Source organism: Phacochoerus africanus, chromosome 14, assembly GCF_016906955.1.
Source record: "Phacochoerus africanus isolate WHEZ1 chromosome 14, ROS_Pafr_v1, whole genome shotgun sequence".
NCBI lineage: Eukaryota > Metazoa > Chordata > Mammalia > Artiodactyla > Suidae > Phacochoerus > Phacochoerus africanus.
Window position 1 is genome coordinate 24,527,499 of NC_062557.1, and position 14,785 is coordinate 24,542,283.

General features: G+C 49.7%; 1 protein-coding gene across 3 annotated transcripts; it reads left to right on the plus strand.

Moving 5' to 3' along the window:
• The first annotated feature begins 93 nt into the window (after window positions 1-93).
• Window positions 94-9,643, plus strand: SNX11 (sorting nexin 11). 3 transcript variants are annotated; one of them, XM_047757147.1, is made up of 8 exons: window positions 95-215; window positions 2,304-2,363; window positions 3,349-3,403; window positions 4,121-4,207; window positions 4,497-4,597; window positions 6,628-6,723; window positions 6,914-7,126; window positions 8,145-9,643. In XM_047757147.1, exons 3-8 carry the CDS (start codon window positions 3,362-3,364, stop codon window positions 8,416-8,418), a joined length of 813 nt encoding a protein of 270 aa, XP_047613103.1. In that variant the 5' UTR covers window positions 95-215; window positions 2,304-2,363; window positions 3,349-3,361; the 3' UTR covers window positions 8,419-9,643. The 3 variants fall into 3 exon arrangements, with proteins under 3 accessions (XP_047613104.1, XP_047613103.1, XP_047613102.1); XM_047757146.1 differs by lacking the exon at window positions 2,304-2,363; XM_047757148.1 differs by lacking the exons at window positions 2,304-2,363; window positions 4,121-4,207 and having other exon boundaries at window positions 94-215.
• Window positions 9,644-14,785: the final 5,142 nt, after the last annotated feature.

A 14,785-nucleotide genomic window follows, 5' to 3' on the forward strand; every position in this document is an offset into this window, starting at 1 on the left:
TGCGCTGGGCGGAGCGCACCGCCCCGGGGGCGAGGCTGCCACTAAGAGCCCGGGCCTGCGGGGCGGGGCGTCTGGGCACCCGGGATTGGCGTGCCGGCAACTTTCTCCCGTCGTGCATCGGGGCGCCGGCAGCTCACCCGGAAGGAGAAGCCGGGACTCTGGCTATATGTTGGGCTGTCAGCGGTGTCGTTGTGGGGAGTGGGTGCTGCTTTCAGGTGAGGGGAAGTGGGCGGGTCCGCGGGGAGTGGGTGCTGCTCTCAAGTGAAGGGGCGTGGGCTCTGGTCTTAGGTAAGGCCTGCAGGCTTGAGCGTCAGCAGCGGCGCTTAGGGTGGGGACCTTGCTGGAATCCTGAGGAAGGAGCCGACTCCTCTCCAGAGATGAAGGCAAGGGCTAGCTCAGTATCCGAGGAAGGAAACCGGCTTTTCCACTTATTTATAAAGTGTAAAGCATCTTTCCTTCCCACTTAGTAGGCAAAAGGGAGTAAGGACTATGTGGCCTTTTTTGCTCCTAGTTTGTTAGGAACACAGGGGGTGTGGCCGGAGTAAAAGTTTGGAGACTTTTAGCCAAACGCTAGGACTAAGACTAATGACACATATTTTACGGGGACCCAGAAGACTCTTGCACTAGATTGTGGTCGCCTTTGTGTCTCAGCTTGCAAGTGGAGAGAGTGGCAAGTTGCAGATCACCAAAAGATGGAGCATAGCTGCTTGGTTGAGAACAGGCAGAGCTTGGTCAGACAGGAGAGCTCCTTCTACCACCTGTGAGTGTTTCTCCGAAGCAGAGTTTTTTGAGTTGCCATCTGGCACCAAGAGCTGAAGGCTGAGTAAGAAAGGATGAGCGTCTTGGTGGCTCAGTATACTTTTTATCACCTGATTTTTTTTTTTTAACCTGTCTCTTGAAGTAGTTTAAATCTGAGGAAAAATGGTGGAGTTAAAGCCTTGAATTGCTACCTTGAATTGTTGAGGCATTGGAAAGCTTTACAAGGAATCTACCCTATAAACAAACTGGGTTTTCCCTGGAGGTCCTGGTGCTGGTACCTCCAGCAGAAAGCAAAGGAAAACTTCAAATGTGATTGTAGGGTCGCAGGAAGCTACACTTCCTGGTGCTGGTGCCAAGTAAGTAGCTGAAACTATACTTAGTCAGATGACACATGGATCCATCTCCTAGATCATGGAGCTAAAATTAAGAACTTCCTTCTTCCCTCCAAGGGCTGAAATGAGCTTTATTTCCTCCTAAGGAGTGCACAGGGAGGAAGCCGATGGAGAATAGTAGTTGCTGGAAATTATTACTTGAAGTCTAGGTTTTTGTAGCCCCGTTGTTTCTAAGGAAGGTTACCATTGAAACTTTCTTAGTGCTTTGTGAACTTAGACTTAAGTTTATACCATCTTGGAGATCCTAGGATTTTTAAAGCCAGTTTATAGCTTTTAGTTTCTAAGTGGTATGAATCCCAAAGGAAAGGAGGGGAACTTGCTTTTGGAGGTGGTTCAGAGTCCTAGGCAAACTCTTCTTGAGCCTGAGAGTAATGACCATTAAGTTACTAAATTATGGTCCTGAATTTGGGAAACCTTTCAAGGCATTGTGGATGTTCGAGCTCTTCTGAGTGTGTGGATTTCCTTGTTAGCATCTCTCCTGTTGTTCCTTTTGTAGGAAAAACGGTTCAGTGTATTTAACTGTCTGCTCCTGTGCTGGTAATTAACCAATGCCTGAAAAGAGAAAAGAAAAGATGTTTTCGTTTTAATCTGAGGAGATGAGTTGTTCCCAGTGAGTTGGCCTGCCTTTTTGGGTCACAGCCACTTGACTGCTTACATGCAGGACTGCTTACATGCATCAGTGGCCATGGAACTGGACGGTCCTGCCTTCCAGTTCAGGACTCTTTGGCGGTAGTGACCGCATCAAATGAAAAATCAGAATGTCAGCACGAATACTGTTAAAGATGATATCTCAATCACAAAATTTCCTGTTTGTTCAGCTCTGTAGCCCAATTTTGGTGTATATCATGCAGTTTCATCTCTGCGTGCAGTGCCGGTGTGTGGCGAGCCCTTCTGGTATACCGGAAAGGATTGGAAAAGCTGTGTGCTTTGCTAATTTTGTGGCGTAAATGAGTTCCCCTTCTCTTGAAATGTTAGCCTTGTGTTAGCACAACATAAAATAGAAGGAAACTCATTACACGCTCTTCTAATGGTAAGGCAGAACTAATAAGAGAATGTGTTTAAAATTAATTGTGGGACTGTAAAAACGAGTGGGTGTGTGAATGGGCATGAGGGGAGGAGAGGGAGAGCTTAGCGATAGTCTTGTTTTCCCAGGAGCCAGCCCGGATCATTTGTTGGCAGTACATATTGGCTGAAGTCAGTTTTCATTTCAAGGTAAATTGGAAAGGGAAATTAAACCTTATTGTTCCGCTCTTAAGAGAGGAGAAGGGGGTGGAGGCGGCAGCCAGAGTGGATGCTGTTGGAGTGGTTCTAGGAGTAACAAGATTAGTGCTGTATTTTAACAGAAGGTGACATCATGGGCCCCTTTGGACTTGAGTAACCCTATGCTGCAGCCTTCATGGTCCCCTTGTCGGAGTGGGCGATGTCGCTGCACATGTAAACTGCCACATTGGGGGAAATCAGTGGCTTAGGCTTTAATGAATCTTTGCAAAGGAGCGGAAAACATCCTGAGTCGACCTGTGCAGCTGTGGGGTGCTTGGGCAGAGGTGCAAACCGCATATCGAGAGAGGAAATGATTAGAACCATTGGCTTGGGTTCCACAGATTGGATTAGATAAGGGAAGGTCATTTCTGGGCAGCCCCCTCAGGTGCCCCCGGAACTCTCTGACCCTGAGAGGTACCTTCGGGCGCGGGTGTGTGTGTGTGACTGTGCTTAGCAAGACAAAAGATAGACTTAGGAGCTTTGGTGTGTGTGTGCGGTTTTGGTTGTCTCTAGATAGCCAGAAGGGGGCGATGTCAGGCTCACTTAGAGAGCTGTGCAGTGTGCGCCCACAGACACCGCTGGGCATCGCTGGTGTTTTCAGGCAGAAAGCTTTTAGAGCCCACCTGCCTGTTCTGGCTGCCTGAGAGGATATTGTGCAGACCTGAACGTGCTTTTTAGCTAGAGGTGGCTTGGGTCAGGGTCTCTACCAGGGACTAAGAAGGGAGGCAAATCCCACAGGGCTTTTAGCTTGGCACCACGCTTCTGTGGGGGGATTTTTTTTTGCTTCCTCTTAAGTTTTACTCAAGAACAAAAAAAGTTGTCTGTGTTTCCCCAGGGGAGACTGATAAAAAATTTTCAGGGTTTTGCCCTGGCAGAGAGAAATAAGGGTGGAAGCCGACTAACGGTGATTGATCCTGTGTCTTCTGCCCTTTGCCAGATGTTTCCTACCAATGGGCTTTTGGTGTAGGATGTTGGAGAACCAAGAGCAGGAGGTAAGCACGTAGTTTCTGGGGAACAGGTGGGTTAAAGTTTGAGGGCATGTGGGAGGTTCAGATATTGCTGGACTGTGTTCTTCTGACGGTAAAGCCTTGGTGGTTCTGATGAGCTCAAAGTCAAGCCAAGAGAAGGAAATCAACAGTAAAGGCATTACTGGGAAACGAGTTTCCATTTTCACAAGCTTTTCCATTCCTTGGAAGGTACTAGAATATAAGCTTCATAAGGGCAAGGATTTTTGTCTCTTGCTCATGTTCTATCCCAGTGCCTTCGAACAGTGCCTGCCACACAGAGGGTGGTCAATAAATATTTGCTGAATTGAATGAATAAATGAACAAATGAGCAAAATTGGTGCCGAGTGAAAAATCTGGCAATTTGTGTGTCAAAGCTTCCTTCTTGTGTGGATGAGCTGAAGCTCAAAGAGCATTTCTTTCTTTTTTCTTTTTCTTTTTTTTCATTTTAGGGCCACACCTGTGGCATGTGGAAGTTCCCAGGCTAGGGGTCGAACTGGAGCTGTAGCCACCAGCTTATGCCACAGCCACAGCAATGCGGGATCCGAGCCTCATCTGCGACCTATACCACAGCTTATGGCAATATCAGATCCTTAACCCACTGAGCGAGACCAGGGTTCGAACCCGCGTCCTCGTGGTTACTAGTTGGGTTTGTTTCCACTGCACCACAATGGGAACTCCTCAAGGAGCATTTCTTACCTGCAGGAGGTGATCACTGTGCGTGTTCAGGACCCCCGAGTGCAGAATGAGGGCTCCTGGAATTCTTATGTGGATTATAAGATATTCCTTCACGTAAGTGTATCCAACTCAGTACTGGGGTCAACACCTTCAACCAGGGCTGAGGGCCAGTGCTGAGACAGGACCTGTCCATGGATGTTTTGACAGAAGAAAAGGAGGGAGGAGAGGAAAGAGCCTCGGGTTTGCCTGAGAGTTGCTTTCAGGCTGCCTGGTGGCACCTTGCTCTGCTTGGAGCCCCTGGCTGTGGCCTGGTGGCTTAGGTCCTCAGTGAGAGTGACAATGGGGCGTTCAGGTGAATATGAGCTTTTTCCACTAAACCCTTTGCATGTGCTTCCTCCTGTAGACCAATAGCAAGGCCTTTACTGCCAAGACGTCCTGTGTGCGTCGCCGCTACAGGGAGTTTGTATGGCTGAGAAAGCAGCTACAGAGAAATGCTGGCTTAGTGTGAGTTTGCTCTTGTTTTTCTTTCTTGGGTCTGAGACTGGCTTTTTAGGTGCTGACTTTGGCAACTGGAATTTACAGTGAGAAAAAACTTGGCAACTTGCAACACGTACTAAGGAAATTGAGAAATGTGTTCTTCAATTATGTTTTCAAGTCAGTGAAGAAAGTAAAGACAGAGTTCTTTTTTTTTTTTTTAGGGCTGCAACCATAGCATATGGAGGTTCCCAGGCTAGGGGTCAAATCGGAGCTGTAGCTGCTGGCCTATACCACAGCCACAGTAACGCCAGATCAGAGCCTCATCTGCAACCTACATCACAGCTCATGGCAACACCAGATCCTTAACCCACTGAGCGAGGCCAGGGATTGAACCCACAACCTCATGGTTCCTAGTCGGATTCATTTCCTCTGTGCTACAAGGGGAACTCCCAGAGTTCTTATTTCTAATATTTTGACCCAATAAAGCCCAACAAATATAAAAAATATTTTTCTTTTTTCTTTTTATATGCATGAATAGTCTAGGGATAAACAAAGCTACTGCTAGTTTTTTTTCTTTTCTTTTTTTTAAGCCGTACCTGTGGCATGTGGAAGTTCCCGGGCCAGGGATTGAACCCCCACCACAGCGACCTGAGCTGCTGCAGTAACAAGGCTGGATCCTTAACCTACTGAGCCACAAGGGAATTCCTACTGCTAGCTTTTTAAGTGTGGTTGACTGGTTATCAGCAACTTTTTAGCACCTGACTAATTTGACAGGTGGTGTCCCCATCCACTTGATATGTAAAAATTGTGATTTTTTTTCTTCTTCTTCTTTGTGCAGATTCCTTTATTCAGAACTATAATACACTGAAAGCCTTAGGAAAAGCAGTGCTGGTCACTCCTCAGCTACATACTCCGAATAAGTCCTAAAACTGGAGACAGTTTAGAACAGTGATGCTACCGCAGTATGGTCCCTGAATGCTCTAGTGATCCTGTTTTACTTACTGTGTTTACTCTGTGGGACTGAAGAGGCCATTGTCACGGGGGAGGCCCTCAGAAGCCAGTTAGAACTTCCTCTGAACAGATCCTGCCTTCTCTAGTCTGGCCTGTTTTTTTTTTTTTTGGCTGCGACTGTGGCATATGGAAGTTCTTGGGCCAGGGATGAAACCTGTGCCACAGCAGCGACCCAGGCCACTGCAGTGACAATGCCACATCCTTACCCCACTGTGCCACAAGAGAATTCCCGGCCTGTTTTTGTTGTTTGTTTTTTACATTTAAAAAAAATTGAAAGTATAGTTAAAGCCTGTTATTTTTAAAGCACATGCTGTGCCTCATAAGAGAGGCTAGGGAGGCTAGGGAGGCTTGCTGCAACTCAACTCCTTGTAGAAAACTCCAAAAACGTGACCCTCTGGGACTGGAGAAGGTTGTCTTAATTTACACGAGGATCCACACTCTCCATGTCTCCAGGTCCAGGTTTCCTCCTTTTTAAATAAAAGCCGAGAGTTCCCTTGTGGCTCGGGGGGTTAAAGATCTGGCATTGTCACTGCTGTGGCTCTGGTTACAGCTATGTTGTAGATTCAATCCCTGGCCTGGGAACTTCTCCGTGCCGTGGGTGCAGCCAAAAAAAAAAAAATAGTGTTTAAATAACAGTTGATGGTGGGAGTGGGTTTTGTCAACAATGTAGTTTAGCAGCCTGGAGTTTTTACGTCCTAGACTTGGTTCAGATATGAGCGCTGCTGTTTACTGGCTCTGTGACTTTGGGAAATGTACTTGACTGCTCTGATTCTATTTCCTTAGCACTAAAATGGGGACTCTAATCTCTAATGTCTTTCTCACAGGGTTTGGGGGAGGATTATATGAAGTAAGGTTTGTAAAACATGTAGCACAGTGCCTGACACATGGCATGCAGGCAGTCAGTGTTAGCCCCCTTCCCCGCCACCTTCTTAAATGCAGTTTGTATGGATTTGTGCCTCTTTGGGGGGGATTCCCTGGATCAGGGGCTGGACTGACTGTCTTGGATGTTACACTTACCTTGAGTATCACATTATGCGACCCCACAGGCCTGTACCGGAACTTCCTGGGAAGTCAGCCTTCTTTGGCAGCTCAGATGAGTTCATAGAGAAGCGACGACAAGGTCTGCAGCACTTTCTCGAAAAGTGAGTGGACTTGGTGGGCTAGGGCCGGGCAGGATGGCCCCTGAGCACACACAGGCACATGTGTGTTAGAAGCCTTGCTTGCACCCTCATGCCTTCAGGGCTGACTCAAGCCACAAGCCCTCCGGGTGGAGCTGGGGAGAGCCGCCGCCCAGGGTGATGCCCTGTGTCACACTACCTGTGTTTGCCCCAGGGTCCTGCAGAGTGTGGTCCTTCTGTCAGACAGCCAGTTACACCTCTTCCTGCAAAGCCAGCTCTCGGTGCCTGAGATAGAAGCCTGTGTCCAGGGCCGCAGCCCCATGTCCGTTTCTGACGCCATTCTCCGCTATGCTATGTCCAACTGTGGCTGGGCCCAGGAGGAGAGGCGGGGCTCCTCTCACCTGGCTAAAGGAGACCAGCCGAAGAGGTAACTGAAGCACTCTCTTTGGAGACTCCAGGGGCTAGGATGACTGTAACCTGGGCCAGTGAAGTGTCCCTTGGTAGAGAAAGTAAGGTCACAGCGTTGGTGGCCTTTCCCAAGAGCCCTGGGTCTCCTTGTGCACAGTTCTCCCATCCCATGCACAAGGGTCTTGGGTCTGTGTTTGCCCACCCCTGGGGAGCCAGCTCTTCTGTATGGAACCTGGGGAGAGAGAAAAGAAGGCGTTCTTATTTATTCGATTTGTTCTTTGTCCTCTTAACCTGTATCCCCACCCCCATCTTCATTAAATAACAACTTTATTGAGCTATAATTCACACACATAAAATTCACGCTTTTAGTGTACAATTCAGTAGTTGTAGTTTATTCACAAAGCTGTGCAACCATCAAACATTTTCATCTTTTTAACTTTTTTTTAGGGCCGCCCCTGTGGCACATGGAAGTTCCCGGGCGAGGGGTCGAATTAGAGCTGTAGCTGCCAGCCTACGCCACAGCCACAGCCACAGCCACGCCAGACCCCAGCCATGTGGCCTACACCACAGGGATCTCACGCCAAGGCCGGATCCTTAACCCACGGAGTGAGGCCAGGGATCAAACCCATGTCTTCATGGATACTGGTTGTGTTTGTTACTGCCGAGCCACAACCGGAAGTCCAATTTTAGAACATTTTCATCATCCCTAGAGAAACCTTATGCCCCTTAGCAGGGACTCCCCATTTTTCCCCAACCCCTAGAGCCTGGCAACCGCCGTCTACTTTCCGTGTCTATGGACTTGCCTGTTCTGGGCACTTCACACAAAGGGAGCCACACACTGTGTGGTCTTTTGTGATGGGCTTCCTCCACTCAGCGCATTTTCACAGTGCGCCCGCGCTGTGCTGTGTATCAGCACTGAATTCCTTTCTCTGCCCAGATGGCTAGACCTCCTTTTGTTGTCCATTCACGTGTGTTTTGTCCATTCATTTTTGTTTACCGGTTCGTGCCCTTTGTCTCCCGCTCCCCCTCTTTTCCAGTTGCTGCTTTCTTCCAAGATCGGGCAGGAGGCGCTCTTCCTCACCGCCTCCTGGTGAAGAAAAGGACCATTTTGAGGTGTGGGCCCCTGTGGTTGACTCTGAGGCGCCTTCCTTGGAGAGCCCCCCTCTCCCACCTCCCTCCTCACCGTCATGCTGTGGTTTTGCAAGACCAGACGAGAGAATCTCTGCTCCTCCGCCTGTGGGGAGGGCCGTGGGAGGGGACCCTGCTGTGCCTTTGGACCCTGGTCAGCTAGAAACAGTTCTGGAAAAATGAGCTCTGCTTGGAGCTCTGGGTTCTGCTCGGAGGCAGACGAAGGAGATGCGGGTGGAGTTGGACTCAGGCCGGTGGTGGGGAGGCTGGGCAGCTTCACGTCTCGGCCTTGTCTCTGCTCGTGCTGGTTGCACGTTGCTCAGTCATGACAACTCCGCAAACTTCCTCCTTAGGAAGAGACACAGTGCAGATGTTTGTAAGTTAGGCACCGGGCCCAGGGGTTGTTGGTTTTGAACCAAACCCCATCTTTACTCTCCTGGGAGCTGAATTTCTTTAGGCATTTGTTAATGGGCCGCCCAGGAGCACTGTCTCAGGTGACTGGTTTGGGGGACCTGGAGGTGGCAGATTTTAAGCTGCCATATTGACTATTATTCCAGCAGGAATGCTTGTGTTATTGTATTCTCACCGGCTCTGTTTTCACAACGGCCCCGGGAGTACTTGGTTTCTGGGAGGCGGGTCTCTTGTCTGCCTCCTTGCATGGGCAGGGGGGGTGAATATTCTCCCAACTCCTTGCTTTTCCTCCATCAATACCACTGGATGGAACGGTGCTGCGCCTCCTGTCGCTGGGGCTTCCTGCGCATCTCAGGACCCTGGCCTGGCCGTGTGGGGCCTGAGACCCGTGAAACAGCTCGTGGCCATCCACGGAAGAGAAGGGACTGGTCACAGCCGGAGAAGAGGGAACCGCTCCGGGGCTTTGTTTTGGAAGGGCTGCCCGGGGCTGTCACTGTGTCTCTGGCTGTAAAGCAGCTACACGACAGTCCTCTCTGCAGGGTTAGCCTGGGCTCCTTTCTTTTCTGAATCCTTTTCTTCTCCCTTAGTAACAGCTCCCTGCCCCCGGGGCTTCAGCCACCTCGGTGTCCCTCTGCTGTGTGGTGGGGAGGCCGTATGTTCAATCCAGTGGGGTGCAGGGGCTTTGTTTCTGCCTGGAGAGAGGGCTCTGGGGATGGAAATGAGGAACAGCAGGCCTTCAGACAATGAGGCGTTCTGCCCTCCTGCTGCCGTAATTCTCTCCTCCGAGGCCAGAGCTGGTAGGAGATGAGTGCCGCTGGCGTAGCGCCTCGCTCTGCACTGGGGTTTGTGTCTGTGGTTCTCCTCGCCCGCCCCTCCCTCCTCCGGCCGTCCCACCCTGTCCGTGGGCACTTTTACCACCGGCCTGTGCTGTGGGACTGTCATGGCATTTAGTTCAGAGGTGAGGGGCTTTGGCCTGAAATAAAATGCAAGTATTTAAGACTGTTGTTGCAATTGGTGTCTAACAAGCTGTAGCAGTGGAGGAGGGAGTGAGGGCTGGCAGTAGTTACTTTCATAAATCATGAATTTATCAGCGTGGAAATAATGGTTCAGAACCCTGCACGGCAGCTCTCCTGCATTGTGTGTGCAGCTCAAGTTCACCACTGGAGGAAGGATGGTCTTCCAAAGAGTCGGGATCCAGCCCTTCTCACAGTTACGGGCACGAACCTTGTTAGGTATAATTTACCTGATGCTGCTTCCCTCCTTGCAGCCCGTCTGAGGTGCCAGGTGCTGAAAGAGAAATAAAGTTTGTCAACAGGCAGATGCAGAGCCCTGGCTGGGGCTCATCTCTCTTTCCTGCCTGCCTCCCCTGGGTCTCTCCTTTATATGATGCAACAGAGCAAGGCGAGGATAGAAAACCTACAGAGGCAAATCCAAAATGTCAAAAGAAGTTCATTTAAAAGGGGAAAAAAAACTCCATACACAACCCTCACAAAAACCCGACAGATGCTAAGCTAATGGCATCCGCTCTGCCGATTGGTGGGGATGACTCATGAATATTAATGAGTCCAATGCTCCAAATGGTGCAGCTGTGAACCCAGCTGTGCTTGAAGCTCTCTGATCTCGAAACTTCCAGACAGGAACCGGAGGTGGTCTGTGTCAATTCCCTACTCAGCCAAAAAACAGCAAGCTGGGTTGGCCTTCTTCTGTTCACTCCCTTTCTTCCTGGAGTTGGTGCTCAGCAGCCAGTTCTGCCAGCAGGGTTGGCTGCTGGGACAGCAGGAGCCAGTCAAAGACACGGATGCGGTTTTTCTGACTCCCGGCTTTTTTAATGGTCCATTATCAGCAGTGCATAGAAGAGCACCTCGGTTTATCTAAGACCAGGCACCGTCTGCACACTATCTTGCGAAGAGTGAGTGTAGGCCATGGAAGGCGATGTCCTAAAAACGGAAGAACTTTTCCAGTTGACACGGGCCTGGAAGTGCCTGAAAGATGGCAAAGATGGATTTTCCTCTCCATGCAGGCCGTGCCACCTGCCTCTCTCCCCTTTTGCTCTGTCCCTGTGTGTGCTCAGGGCTAGCCACCATAGCTGATGACCTCTGTAGGGAAGATGGGAAGCCACTGGGGAGAGTGGCCCTCTGAGCTGCTTTGTAGAAGGGAAATATTTTTGGGTAGAATTTGGGTTTGAAGTAGGTTCTGTGCCTGACTTAATAGTCACCTTTCTTCTGACAGTTTCTTCCATGGCCCAGTTTCTTCCATGATCTTCTAGTCATCTCCTGTTAACCATGATAAGTGATCAAGGGTTTGGTTTTGTTTGGTAGAAGGGTTTGTGTGTGTGTGTGTGTGTGCGCACACGCAGGGGAGATGGATTTTCTTATATGAAAATAATGTTTCATGTGCATCATGTTATTTGACCACAGTGCCCAGTGAGGAGGTCAGGGCAAGTGTTACACTTATTTGCTAGTGGAGGAAACTGAGCTGAGCTGAGCTTTGTTTTAAAAAGTATATTTTTAGGAGTTCCCACTGTGGCTCAGCGGTGACGAACCCAACTAGTATCCATGAGGAAGACTCGGGTTTGATCCCTGGCCCACTCAGTGGCTTAAGGATCTGGCATTGTTGTGAGTTGTGGGGTAGGTGGCAGATTCGCCTCGGATCCTGTATTGCCATGGCTGTGGTGCAGGCCAACAGCTGCAGCTCCAATTCGATCCCTAGCCTGGGAACTTCCATATGCTGCAGTATGGCCTTAAAAAAAGACAAAAAAAAATTTTTTTAAGGTATGTTTTTAAATATCTTTTTGGCCGCACCTGCAGCATGTGGCACTTCCTGGGCCAGGGATCAAACCCATGCCACAAAAGCAACCCAAGTTGCCTCATTGACAATGCTGGATCCTTAGCCTGCTGTAACTATAAGAGAACTCCCCAGAAAACATGTCTGCAGATAGTGGTAGAATATGTTCATGTGAGAGGTCCTTTCCAAGCTCTGTAGAACAAGGTGTCCCCCCGCCAAAAAAAAAAAAAAAAAAAACTTAAAAAAAAAAATCAATTCACCACTGTTCAAGGAGGAAAAAAAAAAAAAAAAAAAAAAAAAGAATCCCCCTGCATAGCTTTTCAGAGTTATTCTCAGGAATCAGCTCCTCCACAGTCACCAGTTTTCCACCTGCGAAGACCTTAGAGCCACACTGTCAAGTCCTAGGCACCTGGTACCCTATCTGGATGCTTTGCTCAGGAGGTGACCGTGACTTTTGGACAGTCTGGTTGGACAGCAAGTTAGTGCTATGTTTGTGAATTTGTTTATATGCCTCAGCTCTCACTGAATATTCCTAACACCCTCGAGACTGGAAGGGTTTGAGGTTGCAGGTAAAAATAGAAACGGACCAGCTCCCGGCCTGCAGCACAAAGGCTGCAGGAGCCTTCAGTGGGGGGCTAGAGTGGCTTCTGCGGATTTATGTGCGAGCAGCCAGCTGAGACGCAGCTAAAGCCAAGCAGATAACCACTGCAGTGAGAGGTAGTGGCGTTTTCAGTGGCGCCTGGGCACTGATCCTAAGCCACCTCTCCAAGCAGCCCTCTGTCCCCAGGGACTCAGCTCTGTAGAGGGCACGTCGCCTGGCTCAAGGTAACCTTTCTTTGAACTGTGGATAGCATCCCTCTTCCTGTTCTCTTTACCCCTGCACCTTCCTTCCCAAGGGTTCCTCAGTCTGCTTTGGAAGCGCCCACCCCTCTCTTGTCTCTTATCTGCTCCCTGGCCCAGCTCTTCTCTCTGAGGAATGGTTTTGGGAACTGCGACAAAGACCAGGTGTGCAGTTGGCTTCCTGGCAGGACGGCAGGAGCCAGCCCTAGCATCTTAGAAATAACTTACTGGGGAAAACCAATTCTACCTTAGTAATGACTGGATTGGGAGCTGGAAAGCTGGAACCTCAAGTCTCAAGATAAACAAACCCAGGCCATTTATGTTCAGCAAGGATAACAAGAGTCACGCTTTTTCGGGAGATAGAGTGCTCCTGACTCAGTGAGCAGAGTGAATAATTTACTTGTGTTCTGTTCAGGGGAGACCTGGTCTACTTCCACAAGCAAAAGAGAAGAAAAACATGCGTACCGATAGCAGGGAAAGAGGCCTGAAGGCTAAGTAGGGAGAGATGGTGAAGCTACAGTGTGACAATGAAGGGACAAGAGTCTTCACGTTTCTTTCAGCTGCAAGGGCAGGAATACGAGGTGCTTCTGTAATCCTTGAGTGATGGGCAGCTACCAGCCAAAACTGCTTATCATTGGTGGCTGTCAGGTCTCCCCGGCCCATTCTTCAGTCAAGCACTTTTTCCTTCAAACCATTCTTTGGCAGGGGCCAGCTAGTTGGACCCATGTGGGTCTCTGCCCCCCCGTGGCCGAGACCAGCAGCCTGACCCGGATCCCGAATCCCGCCAGCAGAAGGCCCAGGACAGTGAGAGCCTGCGGCCGTGAGCTGGAGGCAATGCAACCTGCCTGCTATAAGCTACGAGACTTAGATATATTCTACCAATTAGGGCACATCTGTTAGCAGTGCTGAAAGGCGGGCGCGGTCTCTTTAAGAGCCATCCCACTCCTCTCCTTGAGTGATGAGGGCTGGGAGTACAAGGGAGTCAGATGCTGATTAAACAGTCCTACTGCAGAGCTCTGTTAGAAAATTACTGTAATTATGATCCAGTCCCAGCAGAGGGATGAGTTCCAATCCTGCTAATAACCCTTCCAGGTGCCTCAGATTCAGGGCCCATGGGAGGCAGCATCGACAGGGCTCGGCTGGCATCAGGGCCAGCAATGGCCCTCCTGTCTGGCCTCTGCAGGCAAAGACAACAAAGGCACTGGACCTCTCATCCTCTAGGCCTCCTGAGAAGGCAGTGGCTTTGGGTTGTGTTTTATTTTTTAGTTTTTTGATTCTTGACAGAGCTCCTGGGAGTTATTTTGTATGAAAACACTTTCCCTACACGAACACGAAGGACACAAAGTCCCAGCCAAGATGACTGTCCTGACTCCCCACTTCTGCCTGGATCTGCAGGCCCACCGCACCAGGGCACCAGGCTCGCAGAGCTCTGAGAAGCAGCCGGGCCCTACGCTGCTTCTATGAACCCGTTTTGCTGAAGTCATATGCAGTGTTAAACTCGGTCCTGATCAAGCCTTTCAGGGCTCCCCTTTTAGATTTCTGCTACCGAAAGGGGAGAAAGGAGAGTTACCACAGGGCTCTAGGGACTTGCTGTGATGCACCTCTCTAAATCAGCAAGTACCGGCTTTTTCATTTAAAACATCATTCTTTTAGTGCAAATTGGCAGCGGTGCAGGCGAGCAAATCTCAAAGGTTCCTGTGGAGCATGGGGGCCAGCTGGCTGGTGCTTAAACCCCTGAGGAATTCATGGCATTTATACCCTCTTTCTGACCTAGCCGACCTAGCCAGAAGCCTCTCCCTGTCACTTATAGTCCAGTGGCTAAAGCACAGACTTCTAGAAGGCAGGGCAGTTTCTCTGTGTTTGGCCCTAAGCACAGCCAAATGCCCCGAGACGATGGTTCTCAACCAGGGGTGGTTTTGTCCCCAGGGGACAGTTGACAAAGTCTAGAGACGTTTTTAGTTGTCAGAGCGGGGGCCTGGAGGGCTTGGGGGGAATAGTACCAGCTTCTAGCGGGTAGAGGCTGGATGCTACCAAACATCCTAAAATGTCCCCAAGAACATACACTTATCAGGCCCAAATGTCAATAGAATGTTACAGAATGGGGACTTCCTGTCGTGCCTCAGCAGAAATGAATGTGACTAGTATCCATGAGGACACAGTTTCGATCCCTGGCCTCGCTCAGTGAGTTAAGGATCTGGTGTTGCTGTGGCTGTGGTGTAGGCTGGAAGCTGCAGCTCCAATTAGACCCCTAGCCTGGGAACCTCCATATGCCATGGGTGTGGCCCTAAAAAGACAAAAAAATAAAATAACTAAAATGAAAGAATGTTACAGAATGAAGTAATAAGCTCTGAGTTCTTCCCTCCCTAAACCTGCACTGCACTGTCTTGGAGATGTTGAAGAAATGGCCCCAAATCTCCCGATGCCAGGTGCTCCCCTGGAGAACACATCACTGACAGGCTTAGCAGGTGCCAGGGAGCGGGGAGCATCCGTAAACATAAGTGGTGTGCATGCGCCA

Bases quoted from the DNA above. Each gene is read 5' to 3' on its own strand.
- SNX11 (XM_047757147.1), top strand. From the start codon at position 3,362: ATGGGCTTTTGGTGTAGGATGTTGGAGAACCAAGAGCAGGAG. The intron at 3,404-4,120 runs GTAAGCACGTAG...TCTTACCTGCAG, and splicing joins TGGAGAACCAAGAGCAGGAG to GAGGTGATCACTGTGCGTGT. The intron at 4,208-4,496 runs GTAAGTGTATCC...TTCCTCCTGTAG, and splicing joins ATTATAAGATATTCCTTCAC to ACCAATAGCAAGGCCTTTAC.